The following is a 25,935-nucleotide window of genomic DNA, read 5'->3' as shown; positions in this document are numbered from 1 at the left end:
TTTAAATACAAAAGAAGCTGGGGTGTGTTTGTGTGTGTTAATTTCCCAGATATCAATTTTGTACATCTAATGGACAGTGCAAAACTTATAATTTTTTGAAATCACATAAAAAGTAATTCCAGTAATAAGGGCTTCTAAATTTGATTTTTGATTTGGATCTTTATAATAAAGATGACATTTCTCCATCAACATCTGGGGAATTTTCAAGAGATCTACCACACAGTTTCTCTTTCAATGCTCAGACAAGTCATTACAATAACTTCAGATATTTAAATCTGTCAGACATTAAACAGATAGATATGGCTATGTGCTGAAAAAAAAGTGGCCAGAATATTGCAAAAAAAATTAAACTTTTATGTCCAGTTTTGTACAACCATTTCCAGGAGACTTATGAAGCAAAAGAATAAAAAGAATTTTCATGTACTATAGCTGGACATATGACTCCATTCCAAAATTTTGATGAACACAGTGAATGAAACTGTAGATCTAGAAGCAAGCACTTTAAACTAATCTGGCTACATATGAATAAAAAACAACAAAATTTAGTGCTGACAGTAGAAGGAGTAGTGCTGAAAGCAGGAGGAGGAGAGAGGAAGGAGAGAGGAAATGGGGGCCTTAACCTGGCCTCAGTAACATGCCAAGGTTTAGAACAAAGTTTTTGTTGTTGTTGTTGTTTTTTCCCCAAAAAAATAAATGAAAAAATAAATGTTAAAAATAATGGCAAACTGGACAATCTAAATGTACCAAACTGGTTACATCATATTAAAAAACAATTACCTACAAAAGAAAGCATAGGTGGTTTCGATAACTGGACTTCAGTAATGTCTTTATACAGTGCCACAATGGGAAATTAGTAACTAAGCCATTATAACAGAAGGTGACTTGGGCACCAGGGAAGAATCAATGCACAATGTTCAGAGGTGCTGGAATTACTAAGCAGCCTTCTAAAGGATCAGAATTAGTGCATTTTACAGCACTCACAAATTTAAAATATGGTAATTGAAAAAAAATTAGACATTAATTCAAAAAAGCAGCAGAATGACATTCAGAATGAATTGATGATCTTGGCTATCAGAAAAGGAAAAAAAAGATCAAAATTCAACAATACATTGAAGATATTGAGCACTGGGATTAATAACAGGAGCTTCTATGAAACTGAAGCTCATCAGTTGATGATGACAGAGAAGAATGAGTAGGTGCACCGCTTCATCAGAGAAAGTCTATGAGCCATTAACAGCTTTCTAAAGGTAGCAGTACAAATGTCATTTTACCACATACCAAGTGAGGTGTTCCCAATAAAGCAAGACTAAGGTTACTCAGCCAGGCATTGGTGAAATTGCACCTAGAATATCCCACAGGCTTTTCTAATCATCCACATTCAAGAAAGGTCAACTCCTTGTGCAAAGGCTGCAGAGATGAACTATTAGAATGAGAGAGGAATAGATGATATTGCCTTAATTAGGCTAACAAAAACGAGGATTGGTATCCATAAATATTATTCAAAGGGCATTCCAGGAAGAGAGATGAGCTGCTTACATTAAGCAATGTATCATCCAGAAAACAAACGAACGTAAACCAGCCATTGATAAAAGCTTGGCTATGATTTAGATGACATGCAGTATCTAAAATTTTAAGCCCTGAAATAATTTTCCAGTAATGTTGTGAACAAAACCCAAACTGTTTAAGATTAATCCTCATCTATTTTATAAGGAGTTATAAAAAATGGTGTTTACATTAAAAAGCACTGGTTTTGATGGCCAAGGTGATACGTTCCAGCCTTTTACTCAGAGCAAATTAATCACACTCAAAGATGTAACACCATTACATCAAAGAATGCAAATCCAGAGAACTTCGAAACAAAAACTAATTCTTTCTTAATGCTTTCCTTTTTTTTCTAGTTATTTTTTTCATATAAGACTAGTTAGGGTGTTCACATTCAAAAAAAAAGCAAATTTGAGCAATAATCATTTTATCATTTAAAAACAAATAATTGAAATAGTATTTGAGAATAACTAAAGGTGTTTCTAAACATGTTTAGAAGTTATTTGCAGTAGTATATCTAGCAGAAGTCAAAGCAAAGGTAGATACATTGGCCTGACTCATTCTTAACACATTAAAACCTTTGAACAGATTAAGTAAAAAGCACAAAATTTCCGAGAAGCTATTCAGTGTCCCATCTTCATTTAATTACAGTGACAATAAACTATAAAATTTTTCCTTGCAATTAAGAAGCTCATGCTAACTTACTAAAAATAGGAAGTACACATTACATCATAGGGCCATTTCTTTTAACTTCAAAGAAATATTTTTAAATCAAAAGCAACCTAAAACCTACTTCTAAAGTCATAAAAAAAGCCTAAAAACTGGAGCGATATGTTGCTGATCCAAACAAATTTCTATCTTCTAAAGAATAAAATAAAAATCATAGTAGGCTTATTCAGAGGTTTCATAACGTATAAGGAGCTTTTATAAACTATAGTTAAAACAAAACACCATTGAGATTCACCTTGAGACTCACACTGTAATTCTCAGAAGGTTTATGAGGTATTGCTAACCTAAAGAGAAATAAATTTCCCTGGGGAGTAACCCAGAAAAGCTTTATGGTTCAAGTTCATAAAATCAGTCACATAATTCTCATACTGAGATTTATGGTTTCCTCAAAAGTCCCAACTCCAATCACAGCAAAAAAGGACAACAGGAAGCTCCTTTGTTACTGCAATAACCATCATACCCTTGGAGTAGTAATTAATTCCTGTGCATTCACATGGTTAAAGTCTAGCCGCAAACCATGTCTGATTTTTACAAGACTTAGTTGACTTGGATAGAAATTACTTTCTTTACTAATCTGACACACACGAGAAAAATGTTGAGACTATGCATGCATACAATTTACATGCCTTGTTAATAGAAACGCATACCTATGGGAAAAGCTAAAAAAAGTTCTGTGTGTTTCTTGACTCAAAGCCTGTGGAAATCAGGGTCACAGTAACTAAAGAAGGCTTTAGCAACACAATTCCACATATTAAGATTACGAAAGTTCATTAACAAGACTGGATCACTAGCAGTTTCATTTCATATGAATCAAAGAGAAAGTTTTGCACAATGCCTCCTTTCAGTAGGCAACTGGTAAAAGCTTGAAAAATACTCTTCATTAAAATTAAAAGCCATGGCTAATAGCATTTAGAAAGAATAAAACAGTACGTTTTGAAATGTTAATGCAACGTATTTTTGAAAGGAAAACAAAAAGGGACTAATTTTTCTTTCTATAACATCAGAAGAGCTTTATTCTAAGAAGTTTTCTTTCCAATTCAGGTGGGTTCATAGCAATACTTATATCATTTCCCATACCTTTTACATTTGGATTCTGAGCTGCTGAATTCCCCAGAAACTTGTCATTCATAGTCCAAACCACTATCTGGAATTTCACAGTTAAAAATGATCCTATAACTGCACAGTTGTGGATAAATGCTGCAGCTGACAGAATTCAGGAAAGTTTACCACAAAATTCATTTGGGGGTTTTAGGACGAGGGAGGCAATGAGGTAAAATGAAACTGCAATAAATTGGCTTGGTTTTTTTTTGTGTGTATTCTGTTGTTGTTTTAAATATATGCGTATTTGCAGTCTGTTTTACTAATCCTCCACCAACAGCGCTATTTTAAAACTTATTCAACAAGTTGTACATTTCAACCATAAGGACAGCAATAAAATATCCCAGACAGATAAACTTTTACATTGCAAAGTGAATCACATATTCCTCAACCTTCTTATTTTCCTTCCATTATTAAACTATCTATAATAAATAAGAGCAATATTGGTATTTCTTCTACACACTAAATAATAAACATATGGAGAAGCAAATCATCCGAAGTTCAAGTATGCACTAAACTGAATGAGCATGCACAAAACTAGAAATTGTTCTTTGTTGTTGCTCTTCCTTAACAAGTCTTCAAGAAAAGGCCTCCTCTCTGATAGTTTAAAAACAAACTACAACAACAAAACAACAACAACAAAATCCTTTCAGAACTTTTTTCAAAAAAGCCGGCCTTTGATACTTAATAAACCTTAAAATACTGTTGTGGAACATCATTGTTAAGATGAGAGATTTTTAGTAGGTTCATGGAGCTTAACCAAATTTTTCTACGGGGAAAAAACACATTATTGTGCTCTTCCTTTTATTCCCATTCTCTTTCAGCCTTCTTCAATATCACTACAAACTTTCAACGCTACCATCAGAATTAATTCTAGGAAGCATAAGAACCCTGTAAGTTTTGAAGGTACTTTCCCATCCCATAAATCTGCTCGAACAGGGTCTACACAGGTGTACACACACGTACAAATGCAAGCAAGTAAATAGAAACTATTTGAAAGGCATTTATTATGTCTTAATATAAAACTATTACTTTGAAATTTTGTATGTATGCATGCCGTTATTGCTTAAATAACTGTAAGAGCCTCAGATCAATTCTACAGAAAACAAGGACTGAAAAAAGACATCATTTTTTAATTAGTGAGTAAATATTCCTAAAGATGCATTATGAAGGTTTATTTTCAAGATCATGCTATTAAAAGTATATCTTAGAAGTATCACGTATAAGATAAAACATCTTGGTTTATTTAATTCTAATATTTTAGATCACCCATAAGAAAAGCTTGCTGTGGTGCAAGGGGAATTCCAGACAGACATGATAGGTTATTTACAAAAATTAGTCTTAATTTTCTTTTATTTCTTCTAGTCGCAACAAGTACACACTTCAGAGAAAAGCCTATACATAAGGATAAAGTATATTAGGTTTTGAAAATACACATGAATATATTACAGCAACATTAATCTAAGAATCTTCAAATTAACTAAATTCTTTTAATAACTGCTCTTCATTGTATTCTGTTTTGCCCTTTGGTTTTCACTCCATTCACCCTTTTTTACTCAACTATGTAGTAAAAACATTAAGCATATGGTAAAAAGAGTAAGTTCCATCAGAACATGAACAAGTATTTGGAATTTTTTGTTTCAGCCTTTACCCCCTTTAGAGTACCACAGCCATGTACAGAATAACAAATAGCCAAAGCTATTATACTCCAAAGATGTACGAATACTGCTGGCTAACAATAAATCTGATCTACATAGTTAGAAAAAATGAGATTTTATTCATATTGCCAAATATATATTTTCCTTTGTGAAAAGGGGAAGCGTACTTAAGCTAAAAAATATTTGAAAGTGACTTACTGATGTAGTATTCTTGCACAATGCTTGTATAACCATATATGGAAGAATATCCAAAAATGATTATCATAACCACATCTCTGCTGTCCAGCTCTACTATGTGTGCTGAATGACCTTCCACAGCATACTGTTGGCCATGTACAAGTACTGCAGGAGTTCTGATACTCCACGTTTGACTGTGTATGTTGAAAATCCACAGCTCATCAGTGACATTGCCATTATTTGTTTCAATTTTGCCTCCATACATGTAGATGTCCTCCTGTAAAAATTGGGAGAGAGCAGTTAATTGATTATAGTAAGATAACATCTGAACTGCATACTTCTGTGCTGCCTAATACTTCATAACTGAACAATCTGATTTAAATCTTCACATTTAGCTACTATTTAGATACTACATTAAACAGCTCAATATCAGACACTAGTCCCAGACAACAATATTTAAGCTAAATCAACAGTGATAAGGAGAATGTTTCACTGAAGAATAAACCCAGCCATGAAAATGACACCAAAATGAATCTCAGCTGGATTACTTCAAGCAGAAAAGCTTTAATTACATGACTCTAATTCATACTGCAGCTATTAAAAAATAAAAAATAAACAAACAGAAGGGTTTATACTGTTTTCTTAAGGAATAGCTCACAGAACTACAATGTGATTTACCATACACTCAATCTATGGGAATTTAATTTGGCATATACACAAGGGAGAACATTTTATCTTAATAACAACGTAAGTTAAGTCCTCAGAAACTTCACAATCATTCACAAATGAGCCCAAAGAAAAGGGACCATGTCTGTACAGCATCCCCTTGGGCACATTTGCTAAAAATCATATCCCAATGGGAGAGTTAGTTGAGTACTAAAGGGATGCAAAACAGCATGGTCTTCATGAACCACATATCAAAACAGATGGCATTGCTGTTTGAGATAAATGAGTGATTTACTTAAAAATTGACTTGAAACTGATTCTACTATATCTCTAATTTCATCTAGAGTAGCAAATCAAGGCATATAAGTCACAGAATGAATTTCAGCTTGTTGGCTTCACTGACTGGCTCACTGTTCAAGGACAGTTTATCCCAGGTAGAAAAATACTGCCTCTGGTTCTGAGAATGACGGTTAGTCTTTGCTAGGACATAGCAAGTCCACATGCAGTCTGCATCTAATCTACACAGTGTTTGGGCAGTTGTCTCCTGCATACTGCAGTATAACTAATACTCAGGTTTAACTCAAATTCAATCTTACTTGCTTAAGAAAAACAAAACCAAAAAAAATCAAAACTGCAGGCACAGTTAACTACTGGGCCGCAGGGGGAAAAAAAAAAAAAAGCAACTTGAATGAACCATGGGGAAAATTCAGTCTTATTTTAAAAGGAGCTGAAGGGATGTAAGTAGAAATTTAAACTAAGCGTTACTGTCTTCATACACTTCAAGAAAGATGAACTCAAACTGACAGACAAGTAAAAAATAAATGATCAGTAGATTGACATTCTATTTAGACTGGCAAAACAAAGACTTGAGGTGGTTAGGATGTTGTCTGTATACCTAGTGGATAGTAAACAACATAGAATCAATGAAACACATTGAAACACATGAAAAACTTCCCCACTCCTGAGAGAGATTAGTCAGTTAACAAACAATTAAACTGCCTGACCTGTCTTTAAGAGCACACTTAAAATTTCTGCAATTTTAAACTATTCTTTCATTTGATGTAGGTAAACATTTCTTGATTTGGAAGTTAAAATTGCTCCTACGCAACAATACTCTGCATTAGAGATTAGTCAGGACTTGACTTTGAACAAAAGACATTTACATCCTCCAGTATGACTTTACCTTAGGATTAGGTATATATCTGAAACCATTTTTTTCCTATGAGATAAAACAATATTTCAAAGAACTTGGGTAAAGACCCAGGAAACCTGTGAGGAGGCACTGACTGCACACACATCCAAAAGAATTGTTTTTGTGGGATGTAAACACTGGAGGAATCTACAGATGTCAAAGAAGCAAGACAGACTAAATTAAAAATTCAGAAAAAAATATTAAATAGAATTTCTGAGATACATGTTTTTATATATATATATGTATAATTTAACTTATTTCCACAGCAAGAGAAGAAAACATTTCTCTTAGATTTTTCTGGGACTTCTTCCATTTCTTCCACTTACTGTTGCTCTTACAAGCTCCTCATGAAGAAATTCCCTAAAAAGCCTAGCGGAAAGGAAGGTAAAATATGAAAACCTGACAGCAAATTTCTCAAGAATCAAATCAGCTGACATGATCCTAGATTTAAGTTTCTCGAGAAAGAAACTGGCAGGTGCTTACAAAAATAAAAGTGAAAAAATCTGAAAATTGTTGTCCAGATCCCAGTATTTCCATTTAATTTTCTTGAATGTGCCAGTCACAGGAAGAGCTGAGATCACAGAGATTCACCTTTTCCCCTTTAAAATTTATTTCTGAGAGTAATCAAAAAACTTTGTCCTGCTATCATGATTTTTACTGCTGACACACAAAATCACAATAAGAGATACTTTTAATAAGTGCATTGTTACACCTATGTCACTATTAAAAACCTCGATGCTCTAAAAGAGCAAATCCCTAAAAACCTGCCAAGACTTTTTTCACAATACCACAGTAACAATGGTCATACCATAATAGTTATTGCTATCGTGGGTAAGGAATGAAGACTTGCTTCGAATGCTGTTCTGGCAATACCTGTCTGCTAGGCTCATCCTATTATTTCTTGAGAAGTCTTCTTCTAGATCTTTGTCCTGTAACACGGAGCCTTACTTTCAAAGATGCTCTCAAATATCAGTTACTATTAATTAGAAAGATGGAATACTGTTAGATTTTTCTTGACATACTCTCAAATTTCATGAAGGAAGGCAATATCCAAAGGAACTGCTCCCCATAAGTCTTATGAATGTTTTAGACAACCACAGCAACCAAAATAGATGGCAAACAAAAGTATTTATATCATTTTAGGCTCCTGATAGCCTTAGTTTTCTTGGATAGCAGGGTGTTTTCTAGAAGTGTGCTACAGCACAACTATTGGTTCAAAAGTCTTCTACTGATGAGTTGACCCAATATTCCATGATACATGATGCAGAATTTTTTCTTCTTCTTCTTCTTCCCTGGGCCACACACCATTCACCATCCAACTCCCTTTTATTTTATTTTTTTTTCTTTAAACACAGATTAGCTGTAACTGGATAACCAATCCAACAACTTTTTCATCAGAACCAAATACACATTAAAAGCATTAAAAGTTGCTTTAGACAGGTATCTTACTGAGGGTAAGTGATAAGAAGATTTCCTGGTAAAGATGAAAATAAACTTCAGTGGATGATTGTTCTGAAGTGGGAAGTGTAAGAAAAGGTAAGCAAAATCAGGATGCAATTTCTGCTTCAGTGAAGCTTAAGTTTTATCTGTAGACTTCTAAAACATCAACTTCTTGATGTGTTCTGACCCTACACGAATGAGTAATGTCAAGGCAGCTGCAAATTTCTACAGCATGATAGAAACAATAACACAGAACATAACCACCCCTTTCCTTTCTGAGACAAAACACTCAGTGTCTCAACATTTGACTCATTTCCTGCTGGGATACTCATCATGAAATGCATCAATGGTAAAGAGTGACCCTGCTTCCTAATTGGTTCTTCAGCTGGACAAACTGGACCAACACTAGGTAGAATTTACAGTTCATAACAAGTCACATAAGAAAAATGACTATTTATCAACCTCACTTTTTCTGTGCAAGCTTAGGTATCCAGGTAGCAGGGTGCTACAACTGAATTAACCAGAAATAAGATTTATCTCAAAAATACATCTGACATCAGCAATGACCAATGTCCATAATTACAGTATCAAGATACATTTTGTACAGTAGCTTTTACAGTACTTTCCTAATTCCATCATGTTTATAGAGAAATAACATGTCATCGTTAACTGGGTTTTTGGTCTTTGACACAGGCTTCAAGCTTCAGGCCAACCTGCCCTGCCTTACATACATGTTTTGAGGAGGTACATGCTCTGTTACATTCAGGAATGCTGCTTTCCCCCTGTGTCTAAGAGACATCTAAAATTGCTGTCGAGTGCTGAATAAAAAGCATCATGTATTTAGGTAGGATGAAGGACCAAGAAAGCAACGTGGTAACAGAAGTAACAGATCTGATTGAGCTTGTTTCTTAGTTCTTAAAATTTACAGGCAGGAGGGTGGGGGGTATTATAGGGGATTTGTGGGCTAGTAAAACATGAATAGCATAAGCAAATATTATCCTTAAAATTAACCTAGATAGCTCAGAGCTCATTCATTATACTGCCAAATAGAACTAAGGTAAATCAGCATCTCTAGCATAATCAACTAATTTCTCTCTCTCCTTTTTTTAAATACAGACAACAGATTACAGCAGGAAGAAGCTAATTAGGTAGTTGCAAGTGAAATATAACAGTATTTAAAAAAAGATTTCTGAGATTGAGCAAAGACACAACACCAAAAAAAAAAAAAAGGTGACCTGAAGAGCCACACGAACTTCAAAATGATTACTCAGACAGCTGACAAAGTCCTCCTCACAGTTCTACTTAAATGATTCAAAGTTCAGATAAAAGAACACTTCTGTGAGGAGCAATCTTTATAAATGACACAGCAGATCCTGTACACAAGACTATTCACAGAGTTATACAGAGAAAAAGACAAGAAGGTCATGACGACTGCTTTATCGACCACAAAAACAGATTTAACTAAGCTTTGCTCAGGGCTATTTCTAAGATTACAGAGTTCCTGGAGCTTCTAATAAAAAAAACTAATAAAAACACTTCACAAGTTAGCAATGATCAGCTGAACATGAACCAAAAACTACAGAAGAACTACAGAATCAAACATGTTACATGCATATTTATAAAGGACAAAAGCAATAGTCAGGTATTAAACTAGGCACGCAAAGGTGGACATATTCTGGAAAGTCTAGGAAGATATTACACAAGGGAAACAAAGTGCGAATGTTCCTCAACAGCCTAAAGATAGTAAAAGAAAATAAGGAGTGCCCTTATAAACCAAGTATAAACCTAGGTATGCACTAAAGGCGAGGCTTTCTGACAGGCACAGTACAGATACGGATTTTCAAGAGCGCTAGGACACAAATGTTGCTCACCTTTGAGCACACGAATGAAGCACACTACATGTTTGTTCATAATAAGATGGCATAATGAGGTGAACAAAAACAACTAATGGTTTAAAAACAATGCATCCTCATGAAATTAGTGAGGAAAAGTGACAATCTGGACACGTGTTGCAAATGAAAGATGTTAAAAACTGCACTCTACAGCCTGGAGGAGCAAAAGGGCCAAGAGGCAGACTGTCCATGACAGAACACAAAACAGCAGGCAGTAAGCATCAAGAAGCCGCAAGGTCTCCAACACATTTTTATTTTGGGGTTCTGTCTTAGCAATGTCTTAAATCGCAGAGTGAAGAGTGCAGGGAAGTATTTAGTCTACATACTAACCTTGGTCATTTCAGATATATTACTTTACACTACTAAATTTACCAAAGTTACAGAAACCTCTGTAAGAGGTAAGATGAGCAGGTAGGCAGCTTGCTCATTCATGACATAGGAAGAAACCTATGTACCACAACAGCTGGTTTCTTGGCAACTGTTCACGTAAAAGCAAACAAAACAGCCAACACTATAGCTTGTTTGTTTCAAGGGAATAAAAAAAAAAAAAAAACTTTCCAATAGATTTTTACCAGTTTTACAAATCTAATTTTTTTTTCCTTTATGACAAACAATACGAAAATAATCAATTAAATGATCACGAACAATATCCAAACTATTTTTTTTTCATTTAAGAATTACAAAAACAAAACAAATCAAAACACACTTTGGAAAGTCAATTACTTTGTGTGACCTAAACAGATGGTATAGGAAAAAATTATAGACTTCTGGTAAACAAATAGCAATCAGCCTAGCAGTCTAAGCTGTATAATTTAAAAGGCAAAATTCTTTTACAAGCCTGAAAAAGAATAAAAACTTTCAATGTGTGTTTATCCTTAGGATTATTCTAATGAAGGAAGACAGGTATTTACAGGAAAGCACTAATTTCTGTAAATGAATAAAGGCCCCAAATCCAAATATAAATCCTCTGCTTTTAAGAGTATAAATAAATCAATAATAAATTAACTATAACCATGGATACTTGCACACTCAAAGTTTCATAAGAACTTCCATAAAATAGGCAAATGAATTATTGTTTTTGATAGAGTTAAAAGGATAAAAAATTGCAAAAATGACCAGCAATCTGGTATGTTAACTAAAAATTCTTGCATGAGTCTCCTTGTCAAAACTAGAAGTCTATAGCACCTTAGACATTTGGAACTATTAATATGGAAGTTTTCATAGGCACTTGCATGACACAGTAATATAAATTTTATTTTAGAAAAAAATAATTTTTATTGAACAAAGTAAGCTGTATTTCTCAGGTTTATTAAAATACTGGAACTTGGCTCCTTGACAATAAATATTTACGAGGAGTAGTTCAAATAATAGTACTAAAAGAAACAGATCCTTCTTAAGAAAAAGATGTTGTTGACATCCACGGGTTCAAATATTGATTATATCTCCCTGTAGTCAATAAGCTTCAATAAAAACTTATGTCAGGACACATTATCAGGCAACCTGATATTTCACTTCAGTGTTTGCAATCTATTAGAAACTTTTCAGCTTTTTGCATATGAAATTGATTCTCATTTTTAAAATACTTCCACACTGCTGCTGGATATAGTTAAAGGTATTACTTCAGAGAACGATTCAATTAAGTCAGTTAATTTAATGATAATATCAGTTAATTGAATTATATATATATATATTTATATATCCTATATACCTTAAAGTAGTGACATTTTCCTGGACCACTGCTGTATTCAAAATACAAGACAATAAAATAAAGCAGCATGTTTTTGGAAAGGGCAAAATTTGAAATATACTTGTTTGTCTGAACATTCCTACATGTACAGAAAACCAGGCCAAAAAAAAAAAACATGCAAATAAAACTACGTGAACCAAGCTCTAAAACTAAGGTATAAACCAAAAGTTTAGTACAGAGAAGTCAGTCTGGTCTTTTTTAGAATATTTAGATAAAATATATTGAAAACGATTAAGTAACAGACTGTATAGAAAAACATTTATTAGACCTCTAATTTAAGATCTACTAGACATAAAAGGCAACCATGCTTAGACTTCAACTTTCAAACCACTTAGAATATAATGTTGAAAAAAGGAATGAAAAATATTGCAGTTTTACATAAAGAAACCAATCTCTTCATAAGTAAGGTCCACTTAATTTCAGAGGAACTCTGAATAGGCTCTTATCTAGACTACATACTAGAAGCATGCAATGGCACATCTTACCCAGTTCTCAAGGACTTCTGAGGTCCGCAAATTGGAATTAGAAAGCAAACTGTGCATAGGATGTAATTGAAAGTCATAAAATAATAAGAGTATGCGACTTGGTGGTACAACTGGCTAATAAGTATTAACAGAAGAGTTAGAAAAGACTCTTACATTCCTAGAGCTGCTGTTTCAAATTATACTACAATAGCCTACACGAGTAGGCATATAAAAGTACAATAATAAACTAATAGACAGAGTGTCTCACTCATGTTGAGGCAGAAAAAGTTTCACTCTTGTTTTGCTTAGGCTAATAAAAATACCAGAAAAGTATATATACACTCAACATCAATACCAATTAATTTAGAAAAGGAATCAAAACAATTACCCTTTTTTAATAAAGCTTTAAAATTAGAAGTAACATTCATAGACCTCAAATGAGTCAAATTAAGTTTGTCTACATATAAAATGGCTCATATACTGGGAAACATCTTAACAATTACTACTACATCAGCCTACCTGTTTGCTTCATTCCTATTTCCAGTCTCAAAGGAATCTAATTTCAATGCCCAGTCATCCTTCCACTGCCACAGGACTACTAGCAACAGTTTAATTATGAGGTCAAATTCTGTGATGTGGCCAGAAGTTCACAGCACTGACCATACACCCACTCTCTATGCAACTCCCATTGTACTTTATTCCAGGGATCTAGCATTTTTCAATTTACCACCTAACATCCTATCTAGTCGTAGTTTGGAAGAGCTGTATGTACCTACTTAAAAACCTCACAAGCCGTTTCCTCCAGTCTCTCCATAATCATTTTTCTTTTATGATTTATTTCAAAGTACGTTGACATTTTTCAAGTATCAAGATGCCTGGAACTATATACGATCTTTGAGATATGGGAAAACCAATCGCTAACAGAGATAGGTAACGCCTTTCCAATAACCAGTCTGAAGGGGCACTGAAGGCAACACTAACAGTTTAGCTGGTCTAAAAGCAAGAACACTTTTATACTCTCTCCACTATAAATGCATAAAAAGTCTTAGTCACTTGCTATAACTATACATCAGTGGGAGTCTTCTGATCTCTTTTCTTCAGAGTAAAGAAGTACAGTACTTCAATTTTAACTAAAGAAGCTTTCTGAGGGAAATGGGCGCAGTAACTTATTTCATTCTCCACAGAGTCAATTATATAGCTTCAATTTACCTTGCACCACAATCAGGCAATACTAGCTCTGTGCTCTCACTCTGGTCTAGCACAAGGCTTTGAAATCTCAGGAGCTCAAGTCAAAAACTTAATCTAATTTCTTTGTGGATTTTTTTTTTCCCCTCTCATCTAAACAGAAAATGTTACACAATGACTAGTACACAGCTCAAAACACAGCTCAAAACTGCCATCTCTAGGTATTATATAAATGTCCAACCGCTCTTCACACTAAATTATTCTTCTGCTTTTCAAGAGACTGAATACGTGAAAGGAAAAAATAAAAAAAATTACCTCAACAAGTTAATTTAAGAACTTACTGTAAAAAAGATACGCATTTTCACTTCAAATTTCTTCAACTTATATGATCAGCTCCTTCGGCCCATGCAGCTTTTGATATTTGATATAAGTGCTAGCAGAACCAATGTATTAGTAGTTAATTATTTGACACTAGTGGTGTTTGTGTTCGTTATTAGTGGATTTTAATTACTAATGAACATGAGCCTTTGACAACAACAATGCTTCTTAACTACACACTTGTTTGGTACTTCATTACTGTTAACGAGTAGCATTTCCTCACTGAAAGGAAGATCTCTGAATCACAAGGCTATTTACACGGACAGACAGCAATAGTACAAGGGTTAACAGCTTTAAAATGAAACTGGGGAGACTTAGATTAGATGTTAGGCAGAAATTCTCTTCTCAGAGGGTGGCGAGGCACTGGAACAGGCTGTCGAGAGAAACTGCAGATACCCCAATCCCTGGAAGTGTTCAAGACCAGGCTAGATAGGACTTTGAGCAACCTGGTCTGGTGGGAGGTGTCCCTGCCCATTGCAGGGAGGCGGGAACTGGATGGTCTTTATGGTCTGTTCCAACCCAACTCATTCTATGATATTTGTTGGTTATCCTTCAGTCTGGAACATCTCAAGAAAATATTAACGTTGTCAAATAAAAAAAGGTTAAATGATATTTTAAGCCTCCATTCTGAACTGCTAAATGATACATTACTTGAACGTTTCCCAACTAAAAGGTCCACATTCCACAAGAACTGTTATAACCAAAGATAGCAGTCAGAATTAACCTTTCAAAGAACAGATAATACATTAGTAATGAATCATAGAACTGCAGAGAAAAGTAATTTTTGAGTCAATGTTGGGGCACACATAGAAGAATCTAGTCATATTACTGCTGTAAAACAGCTTTACAATACTAACCATGGTATGTACAGATTCAACATCTCTGGAAGAGCAACACAAGTCAGGAGAGGGTGCCAAAAAAAAACCCACACCTGCAATTCTCTTTAACTTCTAAAGGAACACTATATAAAAGGAAGACTGTTCATAAAAAGAAACTGAAAGGATAAAATATTTAATGACAATATGATGACATTTTAAGGGCAGCTGCACAGATCCCATGAATGCTTTTTATTTAATTTTAAAATAAAATTAAAAAATATATATGCACAGTTTCCCACTAGAAACACCAAAATAAATCAAGCTTACAAGAGGATAACGGAGAACTGTTAGAAGTCAGAAAAAGTACTTCAAAATCTGCTTCAAATCCAGGAGATTAAAATGTGGAGACATATAAGGCAAGCCAAGAAACAGCTTGATGAGTTGCCTGCAAAATTTATATATAAAGTACTACCATACCGTTTTTCAAACGCATTAGAAGTACAGCCAACTAGATGATTTGTGGTGCCAACAGACAGTACAGAGTATTCTGAGAAGATACAGCCTTAGCAATAAAATTAATTTTGGTATTTGAAGTCTTCACAGTAGACTTTACAGGTATTTCCATCGCAGAAATTGCAAAATAACAAAAATAACAAAAGCTCATACTAAAGGATAAAAAAGACAAAACAATCAGCAACAGGTCATCAGGATCAGTTCTGAAGGAATTTAAGAATGAAACAGCTGACCACTGTCTCATGTGTGTAATTCCCTCCTTAAACATGTGTCAATACCAAGAGACTCAGGAACAGCAGACAGAAAGGACAGAATTAGTGAACACATGAAGAAGTAAGATAGATTGAGGAAATTTCAAACAGCTTTTGAAAACAGAAGCTACATCCTACAAAAGACTGAATTTTCCTGAAGGAAAAAAAAAAAAAAGGTCTGCTCTGGTTGATACAGTTACCTGGAATTTCCAAAAGATGCTTGATATTGTTCCTTATGCCTTAAAGAAACTAAGCTGCTCTTGGAAAGGAAAAACAGAAAACTCAAGGGTAAATAACTCAATGAAGCTTGGGAAAAATGGTCACTTTTTACAGTGAGGAGAGGTCATCAGTGGTGTCCCACACATAACTGTTTGTTCAGTCTGGCATAAGAGCAAGAAAGCAAAGCAAAGGCAAAGAAATGCAGAAAAATCTCAGAATACTGAACATGCAATACAAGGACAAATAGACGGACATACAAAAGTTCACGTAGATAATCATCAAGAGCTGCATAAAAAAATTTTTTATATAAAATTTATAAAAAATTTTAAGTCTGTACATATAGTGGTAAGGTTTTAGTTGACTGGAATGAGATCATGATATTGTAATTGATAGTTCTGTGAAAATACCAGTACAAATCCAATAGCTGATTTTCAAAATGCTAAAATATTGTTAAGAATTATGAAGGAAAAAAGTAAGACTGCTAAGTCTATGACATCATCAAACTCTGAGGTACCACAAACAGTGATTCCCCCATATCTCAGAAAGGATGTAACAGAACTAAAAAAGATAGATAGCAATGACGTCATTGTCTCTAACATATGGAATAGCTTCCCTCTAGATTGTTAAAGAGGCAAGAAACTTTCAGCATGAAAAAGAAATGAGAGATGTATATGTCAGTATATGTCAGACTTACAGAAAATCATGAGTGGTACCCAGAACACAAATATGAAACAGTATAAAGAACTTTAAAATATCAAAATTAAATGAGCAAGTAGCAGTATCCCAAAAGGTGGTATTTCTCCATTTCTCCACACGTCACCCCAGAATTCTTAGGCACAGAATGATATCAATGATTAAAAAAAAGGAAAAAGGTCTGAAAGTGTGAAAAAAAAAATGACAAAGTACTAGTCTTTTCATAGAAATGATACTCTTAGTATATGTAATAATAATCACAGAAAATCCTATTTGCAGACTAGGAAAATGTTCTGAAGAAGCATCTATATGTTCTTGCCATTTTTCCTGACATTCTTCTCTGGGCATTCACTGCTATCCATTATTTGAACATGTTACCAGGTCAGATGAATGTTCTGGTCTGGCTTAGTACACTATTTTTTTTTGTTCTTCCCTACTGAAGTTGTCTGAGGCAAATAACTGAAAGTTTGGGATTAAAGAAATCTGTATTTCTTCATCACGTTTAACACATTTGCCATTGTCTGTACAAGGCTAAATTATGCACTACTTCACTACTTTCACTGGTCCTTTATATTTTGGATCCTTGGTCCTTTCATTTTTGGTCCTTTATATTTTTGATATATTGATAACACTAGCCAAAAATTAATTAACAAAACACTTTTTTTTTCATGTTCAGTCCTGTCTATATTCTATCAATAAAAATAATTTATTCATTAAGTGAAATAAGCCTTTAAAAGTTGTTTTAATAAAGCAGCATACAGACTATAAGATATTAGTAGAAGCAAAACTACTGGCAGTCCACATTTATTTGAATTTACAGTAAAATGATACTCTACAACTATAGTTTATTTGTGGTTGGGTTTTGCTTGTTTGTTTGGTTTTGGTGGCTTTTGTTTAAATACTGCTCTGGTTCTGTACTAAGTGTAATAAAACAAAAATGTATTTCTTGGTGTCACAGCCCTTAGGGTACTAACAGGGCCACATGGCCCTGAACAGCATCACCTGGGGCTCAGCCAAGGACCCACTGTCCCTGACTGCTTGACTGGATGGACCTGAACCTGATCTTGTCTCCTGCATGGTCCCCTCAGACACGTTTCCAGACGTGTCTCCGGCCATGACTCCTGTTGCTCCCAACTAGACTCCCTGAATGGTCTCTGGACCTGGATCATCACTTGCCATCCCAGAGGCTGTCAAAGGACCCTGCCACCAGCACCCAGCCCTGTGTGCTGGGTTCCTGTGGGATGGTATCTCTCAGCCTTGGCTCCCAGCTTGCTCTCCCTTACACCACAACAAATGCAATTTAAAAAAAAAAAAAAAAAGCTATAGATTTAAGTACTAAGGACAATGCTAATACGAAGTGTTTAGGGACTAAACGTTGAATTATCCTCAAAAATCCACAAATCATTTTAAGATTGCTAACAGCACACACAAAGAAATTAATTAAATTGAAGGCTAAAGAGTCCAAACCTGATACAAAGCAAGAGTGTGTCCATATCTCTGGAGTGGCCCTTTGGATACAGGTACTACGTTCCATATACTGCTTTCCAAATTGTAGCTAGAAGAGAAATAAAAAAGTAAATGTTTTCTACCTGCATATAGGGCCTTTTGTATGTTTGAACTAAATTTCTGTTTGAACTAAACTTCTGTTTGGCAAAGTGTGCAGACTTGATCTGTCACTGTTTATCTGATGCGGTAATCTGTTATAGCAGCAGTAACAAAGTCATTTTTAATTATTATACCAATGTACTAACTCACGATAACGTACTAAATGTTCACTGAGGAAAATCATGAACATCTCTTTCAGGGACCTATCAACAGTTTCAGAAAATGGTATCATAATAAAAAATCACTTGACTTACAAGTTATGAAACTAGGTTACTAAGCTCAATTATCAGCAACACACACACACACACACTAAACTGCCTACGCCACAACCTTTTGCATTACTTCGAAGACTTGGTAATAAGCAACCTCTCACATCTATGGTTGATTTTAATTTCCATTAACTTCTGATTAACTATTAAAACACAATGCAATGGAGGAGAGGTTAAAAAAAAAGCAGACAGAAAAGGAAAAGAGACCAAAAGATAATGGAATTTCTTTTGGATAATTAAAAAAGTTGAAAACAGAAGATAGACAAAAACAGGAAAAATAGACATGTTAATAAACAAGTTATTTATAAGATGTTAATTATAAGAAAACTGTAAGCAGAAAATAAGAGTTAATAAATAATCTTAAAAAAAAAAAAGCATAAACCTTTCAAATTAAGTAGCAGGATAGATGTACCTGTGCTGATATTTGTTTTCCCTAAGCCATATCAGAGGGGATATCATAAAGGAGAAATCACTTACTTCAACACCATTTGGAATGAACTGTAGTTAAAAGTGTATCCACCAATCACCCACATAAATTTTCCATGTAGAACTGCCTTATGGGAAGCCCGGCCCACAGAAGGGCTGAATGGCTTTACATTTGGTAAAATCCAGTAAGACTCCGTGGAAGGGACATTCAAAGAACAATCTGGACCTGTTTTGTAAACAAATGTGCAATTTGTACAATCTGTTAGACAGAGATGTTAAAGCCAATAAAGCAGAAATGGGAAAGGCTTAATTACAGATGTCAGGATTGCTCATTCTGATAAAATACAGTATACACTTTTATGTTTAACAGATGCTCAATGAAAAATTGGCAACAAGAGACATCAGTCAAATTGGAAGTGCTAGATTAGCTTAAATAATGATACATTTCGGCATTCTTCTCAGAAAACATACTGTATGAGTCACAAATTGAAAGAAAGGCATAACATCATGTTTTTAGATGCAACGTAGGTCTAAAAGGTGTAGCACAGTATAAACAATATGCTACCTCCAGAGAAAAACTGTACTGCATTTGAACTAACCAAAATAAGTTTATATTAAAGCAAATAGCATTACAGTAGATTACATTACAATATCTGTTATACTATACAAAGTTTCAGGAATACAAATTTGGCCTTTGCCAATGCCATTTCGCATTGTCTTTCAAGAGGACAATACACACTAAATTGATTTATAGACAGACTGATTTGAGTATTTAAATTTTATAAAACCCCAATAATCAATCTATAAAGCTACAAAAGCCTATAACCATATATTATTTTGGAATATATTTTAGCCAATTATTTTCGCTAAATGAAGAAAAATCATCAAAATGTGTCATTTTTAAAGTTTATTTTAAAAATCATATATACAACAAATATTTTCCATTTGTTGTCTAATAAGCTGTGATCTCTTGGCCATTGGTTTATACTCTAGATACTAGAAAAACTTTAAAGACTTGTTATTTAAAACCTCAATATATTTACTATTTACAATTCTGCTAAAAAAAAAAAAGAACAGCACATGAACTATTTGCCTCATCAGTGACTCTACAGCTTTACTGCCTGGCTTTATTTCTAGCTGGGAAAACACTGAATTTTTAGGACACCAATGTGTTCTACCTTGAGCATTATCAATCACGGAACTGAAATTTTTTATCATCAGTGATGGCAGACATATTGTATGACAGCTAACTGACTTCAGTAATTTGACACTGATACTGTAAGCAATGTTATGTCCCTCTCGGCCTGCTAGCTGGAATAAATCCTTCACTTCACATTACTAAAAATCAAAGCAGTTGAAGTCACACTGGGCATAACCTTCTTAAAGAACTCTGTGTTAGCATGCTAAAAAATAAGCAAGCAAATAAACAACAACATAGAAACAAATAAAAACCTAGTTTTGATCCTAAGAAACATAAATAGTCAAAATTGAAGGATGTATAGAGGTGTACAGAGTTAAGGCAAAAATGTATGAACTGTTTCTTGAGAGAAAAAAACTACAGGAATAACAGAAGCCAAAAACGTCACCAATGTTAAATGAAGGAGATGTAAAAATAAGGAACAAAAGAACTGCAAGGAAGAGAAATTAAGAAGCTAAAAGGAACAACAGAGACTTAGATTCTTACTGAGGACATACAGGTAGCAGAGGACACCACCTGCTCAGAAAAACCTGGGTACACGTAAAAGGAAGCTGGAACAGCTAAACAGCAGTGTACAGCAGGTTACCAGGACAATATTCAAAAAGATTAAACCATGATCATATGTCCTGGTTTCAGTTAGGACAGAGTTAATTTTCCTCCTAGTAGCTGGTAGGGTGCTATGTTTTGGATTAGAATGAGAAGAGTGCTGATAACATGCTGATGTTTTAATTGTTGCAGAGCAGTGCTTACACCAAGCCAAGGACTTCTCAGCTTCTCGCTCTGTCCTGCCAGCGGGCAGGCTGGGGGTGCAGCAGGAGCTGGGAGGGGACAGACCCAGGACAGCTGACCCAAACTGGCCAAAGGGGTATTCCATACCATCTGACATCAGGCTAAACAATATATAGGGGTGGCTAGCCGGGGTTGGGCGGCCGGCTGCTCGGGGATAGGCTGGGCATCAGTCAGCAGGTGGTGAGCAACTGCATTGTGCATCACTTGTTTCGTACACATTATTAGTAGTAGTACTATTATTATTATTATTATTATCCTGTCTTAATAAACTGTCTTTATCTCAACTCACAGGCTTCACTTTCCCATTTCTCTCTCCCATCCCAGAGAGGGAGGGGGGAGGGTGAGCAAACAACTGTGTGGTGTTTAGCTGCCAGCCAGGTTAAACCACAACACAAATGAACAAAAAGAAAGGATAACAAAATATAGCATATTGACTGTAAAAACTACAATTAGGTAGGTTTGGTTTTATTCTGAGTTGTGTTTGCTTTGGGTTTTTTGTTTGTTTCTTTTAAGGACCTAGCTAAAATAACATCCCTGACACATGAGAGAGCAGCAAGTGACTTTTTTTTTTTTTTTTTTTTAAAAAGGTACCGTGGAGGATCTGGAAAATTACAGGCCTACTACGCTCATGTCCCTACCATACAAATCAACATAAGCTAAAAGAATGGTCAAAAGTAGTCAATAGACAGATAATTGTAAACTACACGTAAAAATCAGTACAGCTTTTGCAAAAAGAAGGCCTGTCTTTCTAACCTGTTAAAAGTTTTTTGAAGATACCAAGATGGAGCGATCCATTTGATACACTGACATGGATTTTCACAAGGCTTTTAACAAAATTCCTCAAATAATTCTAAGGAAATTTGACTGTTTGTATAAAGAGAATGAAGGTCTTTGCATGGCTAAATAACTGGCTGTAAGCTAGAACTAGAATACTGGAGTAAAGGAACACATCTAAAGGGACAGAGGTCACCAGTGGAGTTCCACGAGGATTTCTGCTTGTACCTCTGCTACACAATGTACACGTTAATGATCTCAAAAGTAAAGTAGTGAAGAAAGCTTGCTGATGATGACGATTTATGGAGGGTAGAAAAAATACGAACAACCTTTGATGAACCACAGTAGTAGTTCTTACGTGACTGAGCAAAACAATTAGACATGAAATTCAATATAGACTGGATATATTCAACATAGATAAAACTATGTAAGCTATGTTCTAGCTCAACTAAACAGACAATAGCCTCAGCTAACCATCACTATTCAGTAGCAAAGTTGCAGGTTAAGAAACTGCCACAATAATGAAAATACCACAATACTCAGCAATGGTCAATAAAACAAATCATAGGGTAGGAACAGAGGACACCGTTACCCCGATGTATAAATCAGTGGTTCACTGTTGTGGTTTAGCCCGGCTGGCAGTCAAACACCACACAGCCGTTCGCTCACCCTCCCCCCTCCCTCTCCGGGATGGGGGAGAGAAACGGGAAAGTGAAGTCTGTGAGCTGAGATAAAGACAGTTTATTAAGACAGGGAAAAGAATAACAACAATAATAATAATAATAATAGTATTAATAGTAATAATGTGTACGAAATAAGTGATGCACAATGCAATTGCTCACCACCCGTTGACTGATGCCCAGCCTATCCCCGAGCAGCCGGCCCCCCCCTCCACCCCGGCTAGCCACCCCTATATATTGTTCAGCATGACGTCAGATGGTATGGAATACCCCTTTGGCCAGTTTGGGTCAGCTGTCCTGGGTCTGTCCCCTCCCAGCTCCTGCTGCATCCCTAGCCTGCTCGCTAGCAGGACAGAGAGAGAGGCTGAAAAGTCCTTGGCTTGGTGTAAGCACTGCTCTACAACAATTAAAACATCAGCATGTTATCAGCACTCTTCTCATTCTAATCCAAAACATAGCACCCTGCCAGCTACTAGGAGGAAAATTAACTGTCCTAACTGAAACCAGGACATTCACCCACACTTAGAAATCTGTGAGCCCTTCTCAACAATAAAAGATATATTATAGCTAGAGACTATTTTTACAGCAAAGTAACTATGATATTTAAAGGAATCAAATTGCTTCTGTGATTGGAACAACCGAGTTGGCTGGGTCTTTCTGTGTGGAAAAAGAAATAATGGAAGCAAATGCTAAAGGTCTATAAAACAAGTGACAGAGGGTGGATGTGAATAATTTACAGTCCCTTCAAATGTAAGGAGAGAGATCCATCAAATGCAGCATGAAGAAGCAACATTCAAAACAAACAGGAGGAGATAGTTCTTCATGCAAAAATCATCAGACCTTCTTGCCAAGGAACTCTGACAAAGGATGCTCTGGATGCAAAGGTTTACACAGAGTCAAGGAAAAGCTGGACAAATGTTTAGAAGAGAACCAGTGATGTTTACTAAAACTAAATAAGCACATGACATCAAGTCCATAATTTTAAAACATTATCCTTACTGAAAAAAAAGATCAAGTTTTTCCATTGTATATTATCATTTTGGGGCAACTTGTTACAATTACTCCTTATACACAACAACCAGGTAGATCAGCTGTACCTAATCATTTGTCAACTTTTCCTGGTACTTTATAGAAAAATGATGTTGACTTGTATCCAGATTACCTTTTGTTGCTTAAATGATGGAGACCCTCGATTCCCATTGCTCATTATACCTTCTGCCCAGGAAAGATTGATGGTATTTGAATGAGGTCTAATGAAGGTAGGAATAATTCAGTATATTATTCCTTAAGCATTAATATAGATACTGTAGTAAAATTGTAACCTCAACAATATTCTGATTTGGTAAATCACACCAGGAAACACTTAATTTGAATCTAAAAGTGCTCAGAAATAAACAACTGATTAATTATTCTTTGATCAGGGAACAGTTTATAATTATGAAATCTGTGCCGCCAGTAAAATGAAAAGATATTTATGTTTTCAATAAAAGATAACATTCTTGCACAGAAACGTAGTGGTCAACAGTGTCCCCTAGTGGCAAACCACAAACGAAACACAAACTACTTGCCTGACAACTGATTTAAGATTTTCTTTTCTGGAGACAAAGCAGCACAGAAATTCACATAGCAAACCCAAAATATTATTCCTGCCTACACTATGCTGAGATAAAAATGACTGTATTAAAATGAGGACAAACAAAAACTTTTTATACAACAATGCAAAAATCTTAATACTGATAACCAGATCAGTGATTTAGAGAGAATCATAGATAACTTGCTTGCAACCTCAGTACTTTGGTTGTTGGCAGGTCTACAACGAATGACAGGAAGAGTGAGATGGAGAGGAGAAACACCACATTCCCAGGTCTGGCATAGAAGAGGGACACATTCTGAGGACATGTACCTGAACTCAGGAGCTTGAAAACATTAAATCCTCCACTGTTTTCTTCAAAGAATATAATACCCTGTGCATGATGCACGTGATTATCAAAGTGACAGAAGTTGACATTGCCACCAGAAGAGCCACCCTTGGCCTCCTTACTCCCTATCTCACATCACCGCTGGCACCAATTTTCACGTGGCTGCACTGAATCAGGTGAGGGAACACATCCAGGTTGAAACTAGCTTTGCTTTTCGGCCAGATGAACCTTTAATCTGGGTGCATTCCCTTACCTGTTTCACTTTGCACACATACACGTGGTTGTACCAACACAAGTGAGACTGACCAGCCAGGACTGCCTGTTCAGTAGAGCCGTAAAACATTCATACATACTGAAATAACTCCATCAATCTGTATAAAAATGTTATATATAGTTGAGGAGAGGAAAAAAAAGCAATAGAATAATACTGACTTCTATTGAAACATGATTTAAAGAACAAATGCTTTTGTGTGGCTAGTGCCTTATAAAGGCAAGGTAAACCGTAGGATTTTGGAATATAATTTACAGATCTTCATACTTAAATGTACATACCATGAAACATCACCATTATTTCAGCACAAATACATTTTCACTTCAGAAACATCACATCCACTAAACATACGTCTTTTGTGGAACAGGCAGCACTACAGCTGCAGAATACAGATACACGTTTTACTATTTTCTATGCAAATACTATTTTTCTCCATTCATTTAAAATTGGATTTCTTTCTTGCCCACTCAATCCAAAGGGAAAAAAAAGGTTTAAACACAGGAAACAACTTTATAAAACTGAATTGGAAGTCAATTATGTTATCCTCAAAAGGTAGAAAAAAATTCTATAGGTTTAAAAAAAGAGATTTACCCACTCAACACAAGAGAAGGAATTTAATTTCTATTTATTGAGGAGTTTCATGAACTGCCAAAGTAACAACCTGTTCCAGTAGTTCGAGTCATAAGATCAATTTCCACCTAATGAGAAAACATCATCTATTGTCTTCAACGTTAATCTTCTCCTTCGGGATCACAGGAAAAAAAAAAAAGTATTGATCTTTTGAATATAAATGTTAGGGTCCTTGTTTCATACAATCTAATCAAAGCATTCAAATCAAGTATTTATTATTCTGTTATTTATTCCGTATTTGATGTATGAGCATTTGAGTTGAGAATTATTACTGTAAGGTAATTTTTCAACCAACTCAAACATAAACCAAATATTGCTATTCTCAAGTATCCCATAAAATCTTCATATTATAATGAATTTGAGATTATTAAAAATATGAGACTTGATAATCCTTGTGATTTCCTTCCAACTCAAAATATTCTGATTCAAAAGATTTTTTAAATTTTTTTTTTTTTTTTTTTTTTTTTTTTTTTTTTTTTTACTTTTTAGAAAAGTGAACATATTACTTTCACTAACAACTCTTAATATTGGAAGTTTTACCAAGCAGCAAATCATCTTTCTTACAGGAAAGCAATGAGGTGGTCGCTACATAAACAAAAATAAAAATAAATATTTTAAATAATATAAATAAAAACCTGCTATAGAAGATACAGCATTGTTCAAGAAAAAAAAAAAAACACAGGGACAGAAGAATTTGGGACTGGTCTTTGGT

General features: G+C 34.9%; 1 protein-coding gene across 10 annotated transcripts in view; it reads right to left on the bottom strand.

The window, feature by feature from the left end:
• ATRNL1 (attractin like 1) overlaps nt 1–25,935 on the bottom strand; it is a 494,732-nt gene that overhangs the window by 413,362 nt on the left and 55,435 nt on the right. For all 10 annotated transcript variants that reach the window (XR_005821433.1, XM_040563160.1, XM_040563153.1 and 7 more), the window contains exons 6-8: nt 19,014–19,188; nt 18,130–18,217; nt 5,226–5,481 (exon numbers count right to left, since the gene is read on the bottom strand). Coding sequence is in view for 9 of the 10 variants with exons in the window: in XM_040563160.1 (XP_040419094.1) it covers nt 5,226–5,481; nt 18,130–18,217; nt 19,014–19,188 (519 nt within the window). In the remaining variant the exon portion in view is untranslated. The remainder of the gene's footprint in view (nt 1–5,225; nt 5,482–18,129; nt 18,218–19,013; nt 19,189–25,935) is intronic.

Source organism: Cygnus olor, chromosome 7 (assembly GCF_009769625.2).
Source record: "Cygnus olor isolate bCygOlo1 chromosome 7, bCygOlo1.pri.v2, whole genome shotgun sequence".
In the NCBI taxonomy this organism is placed as follows: domain Eukaryota; kingdom Metazoa; phylum Chordata; class Aves; order Anseriformes; family Anatidae; genus Cygnus; species Cygnus olor.
Note: the sequence above shows the minus strand (reverse complement) of the source record. Positions and strands in the feature narration are given on the sequence as shown.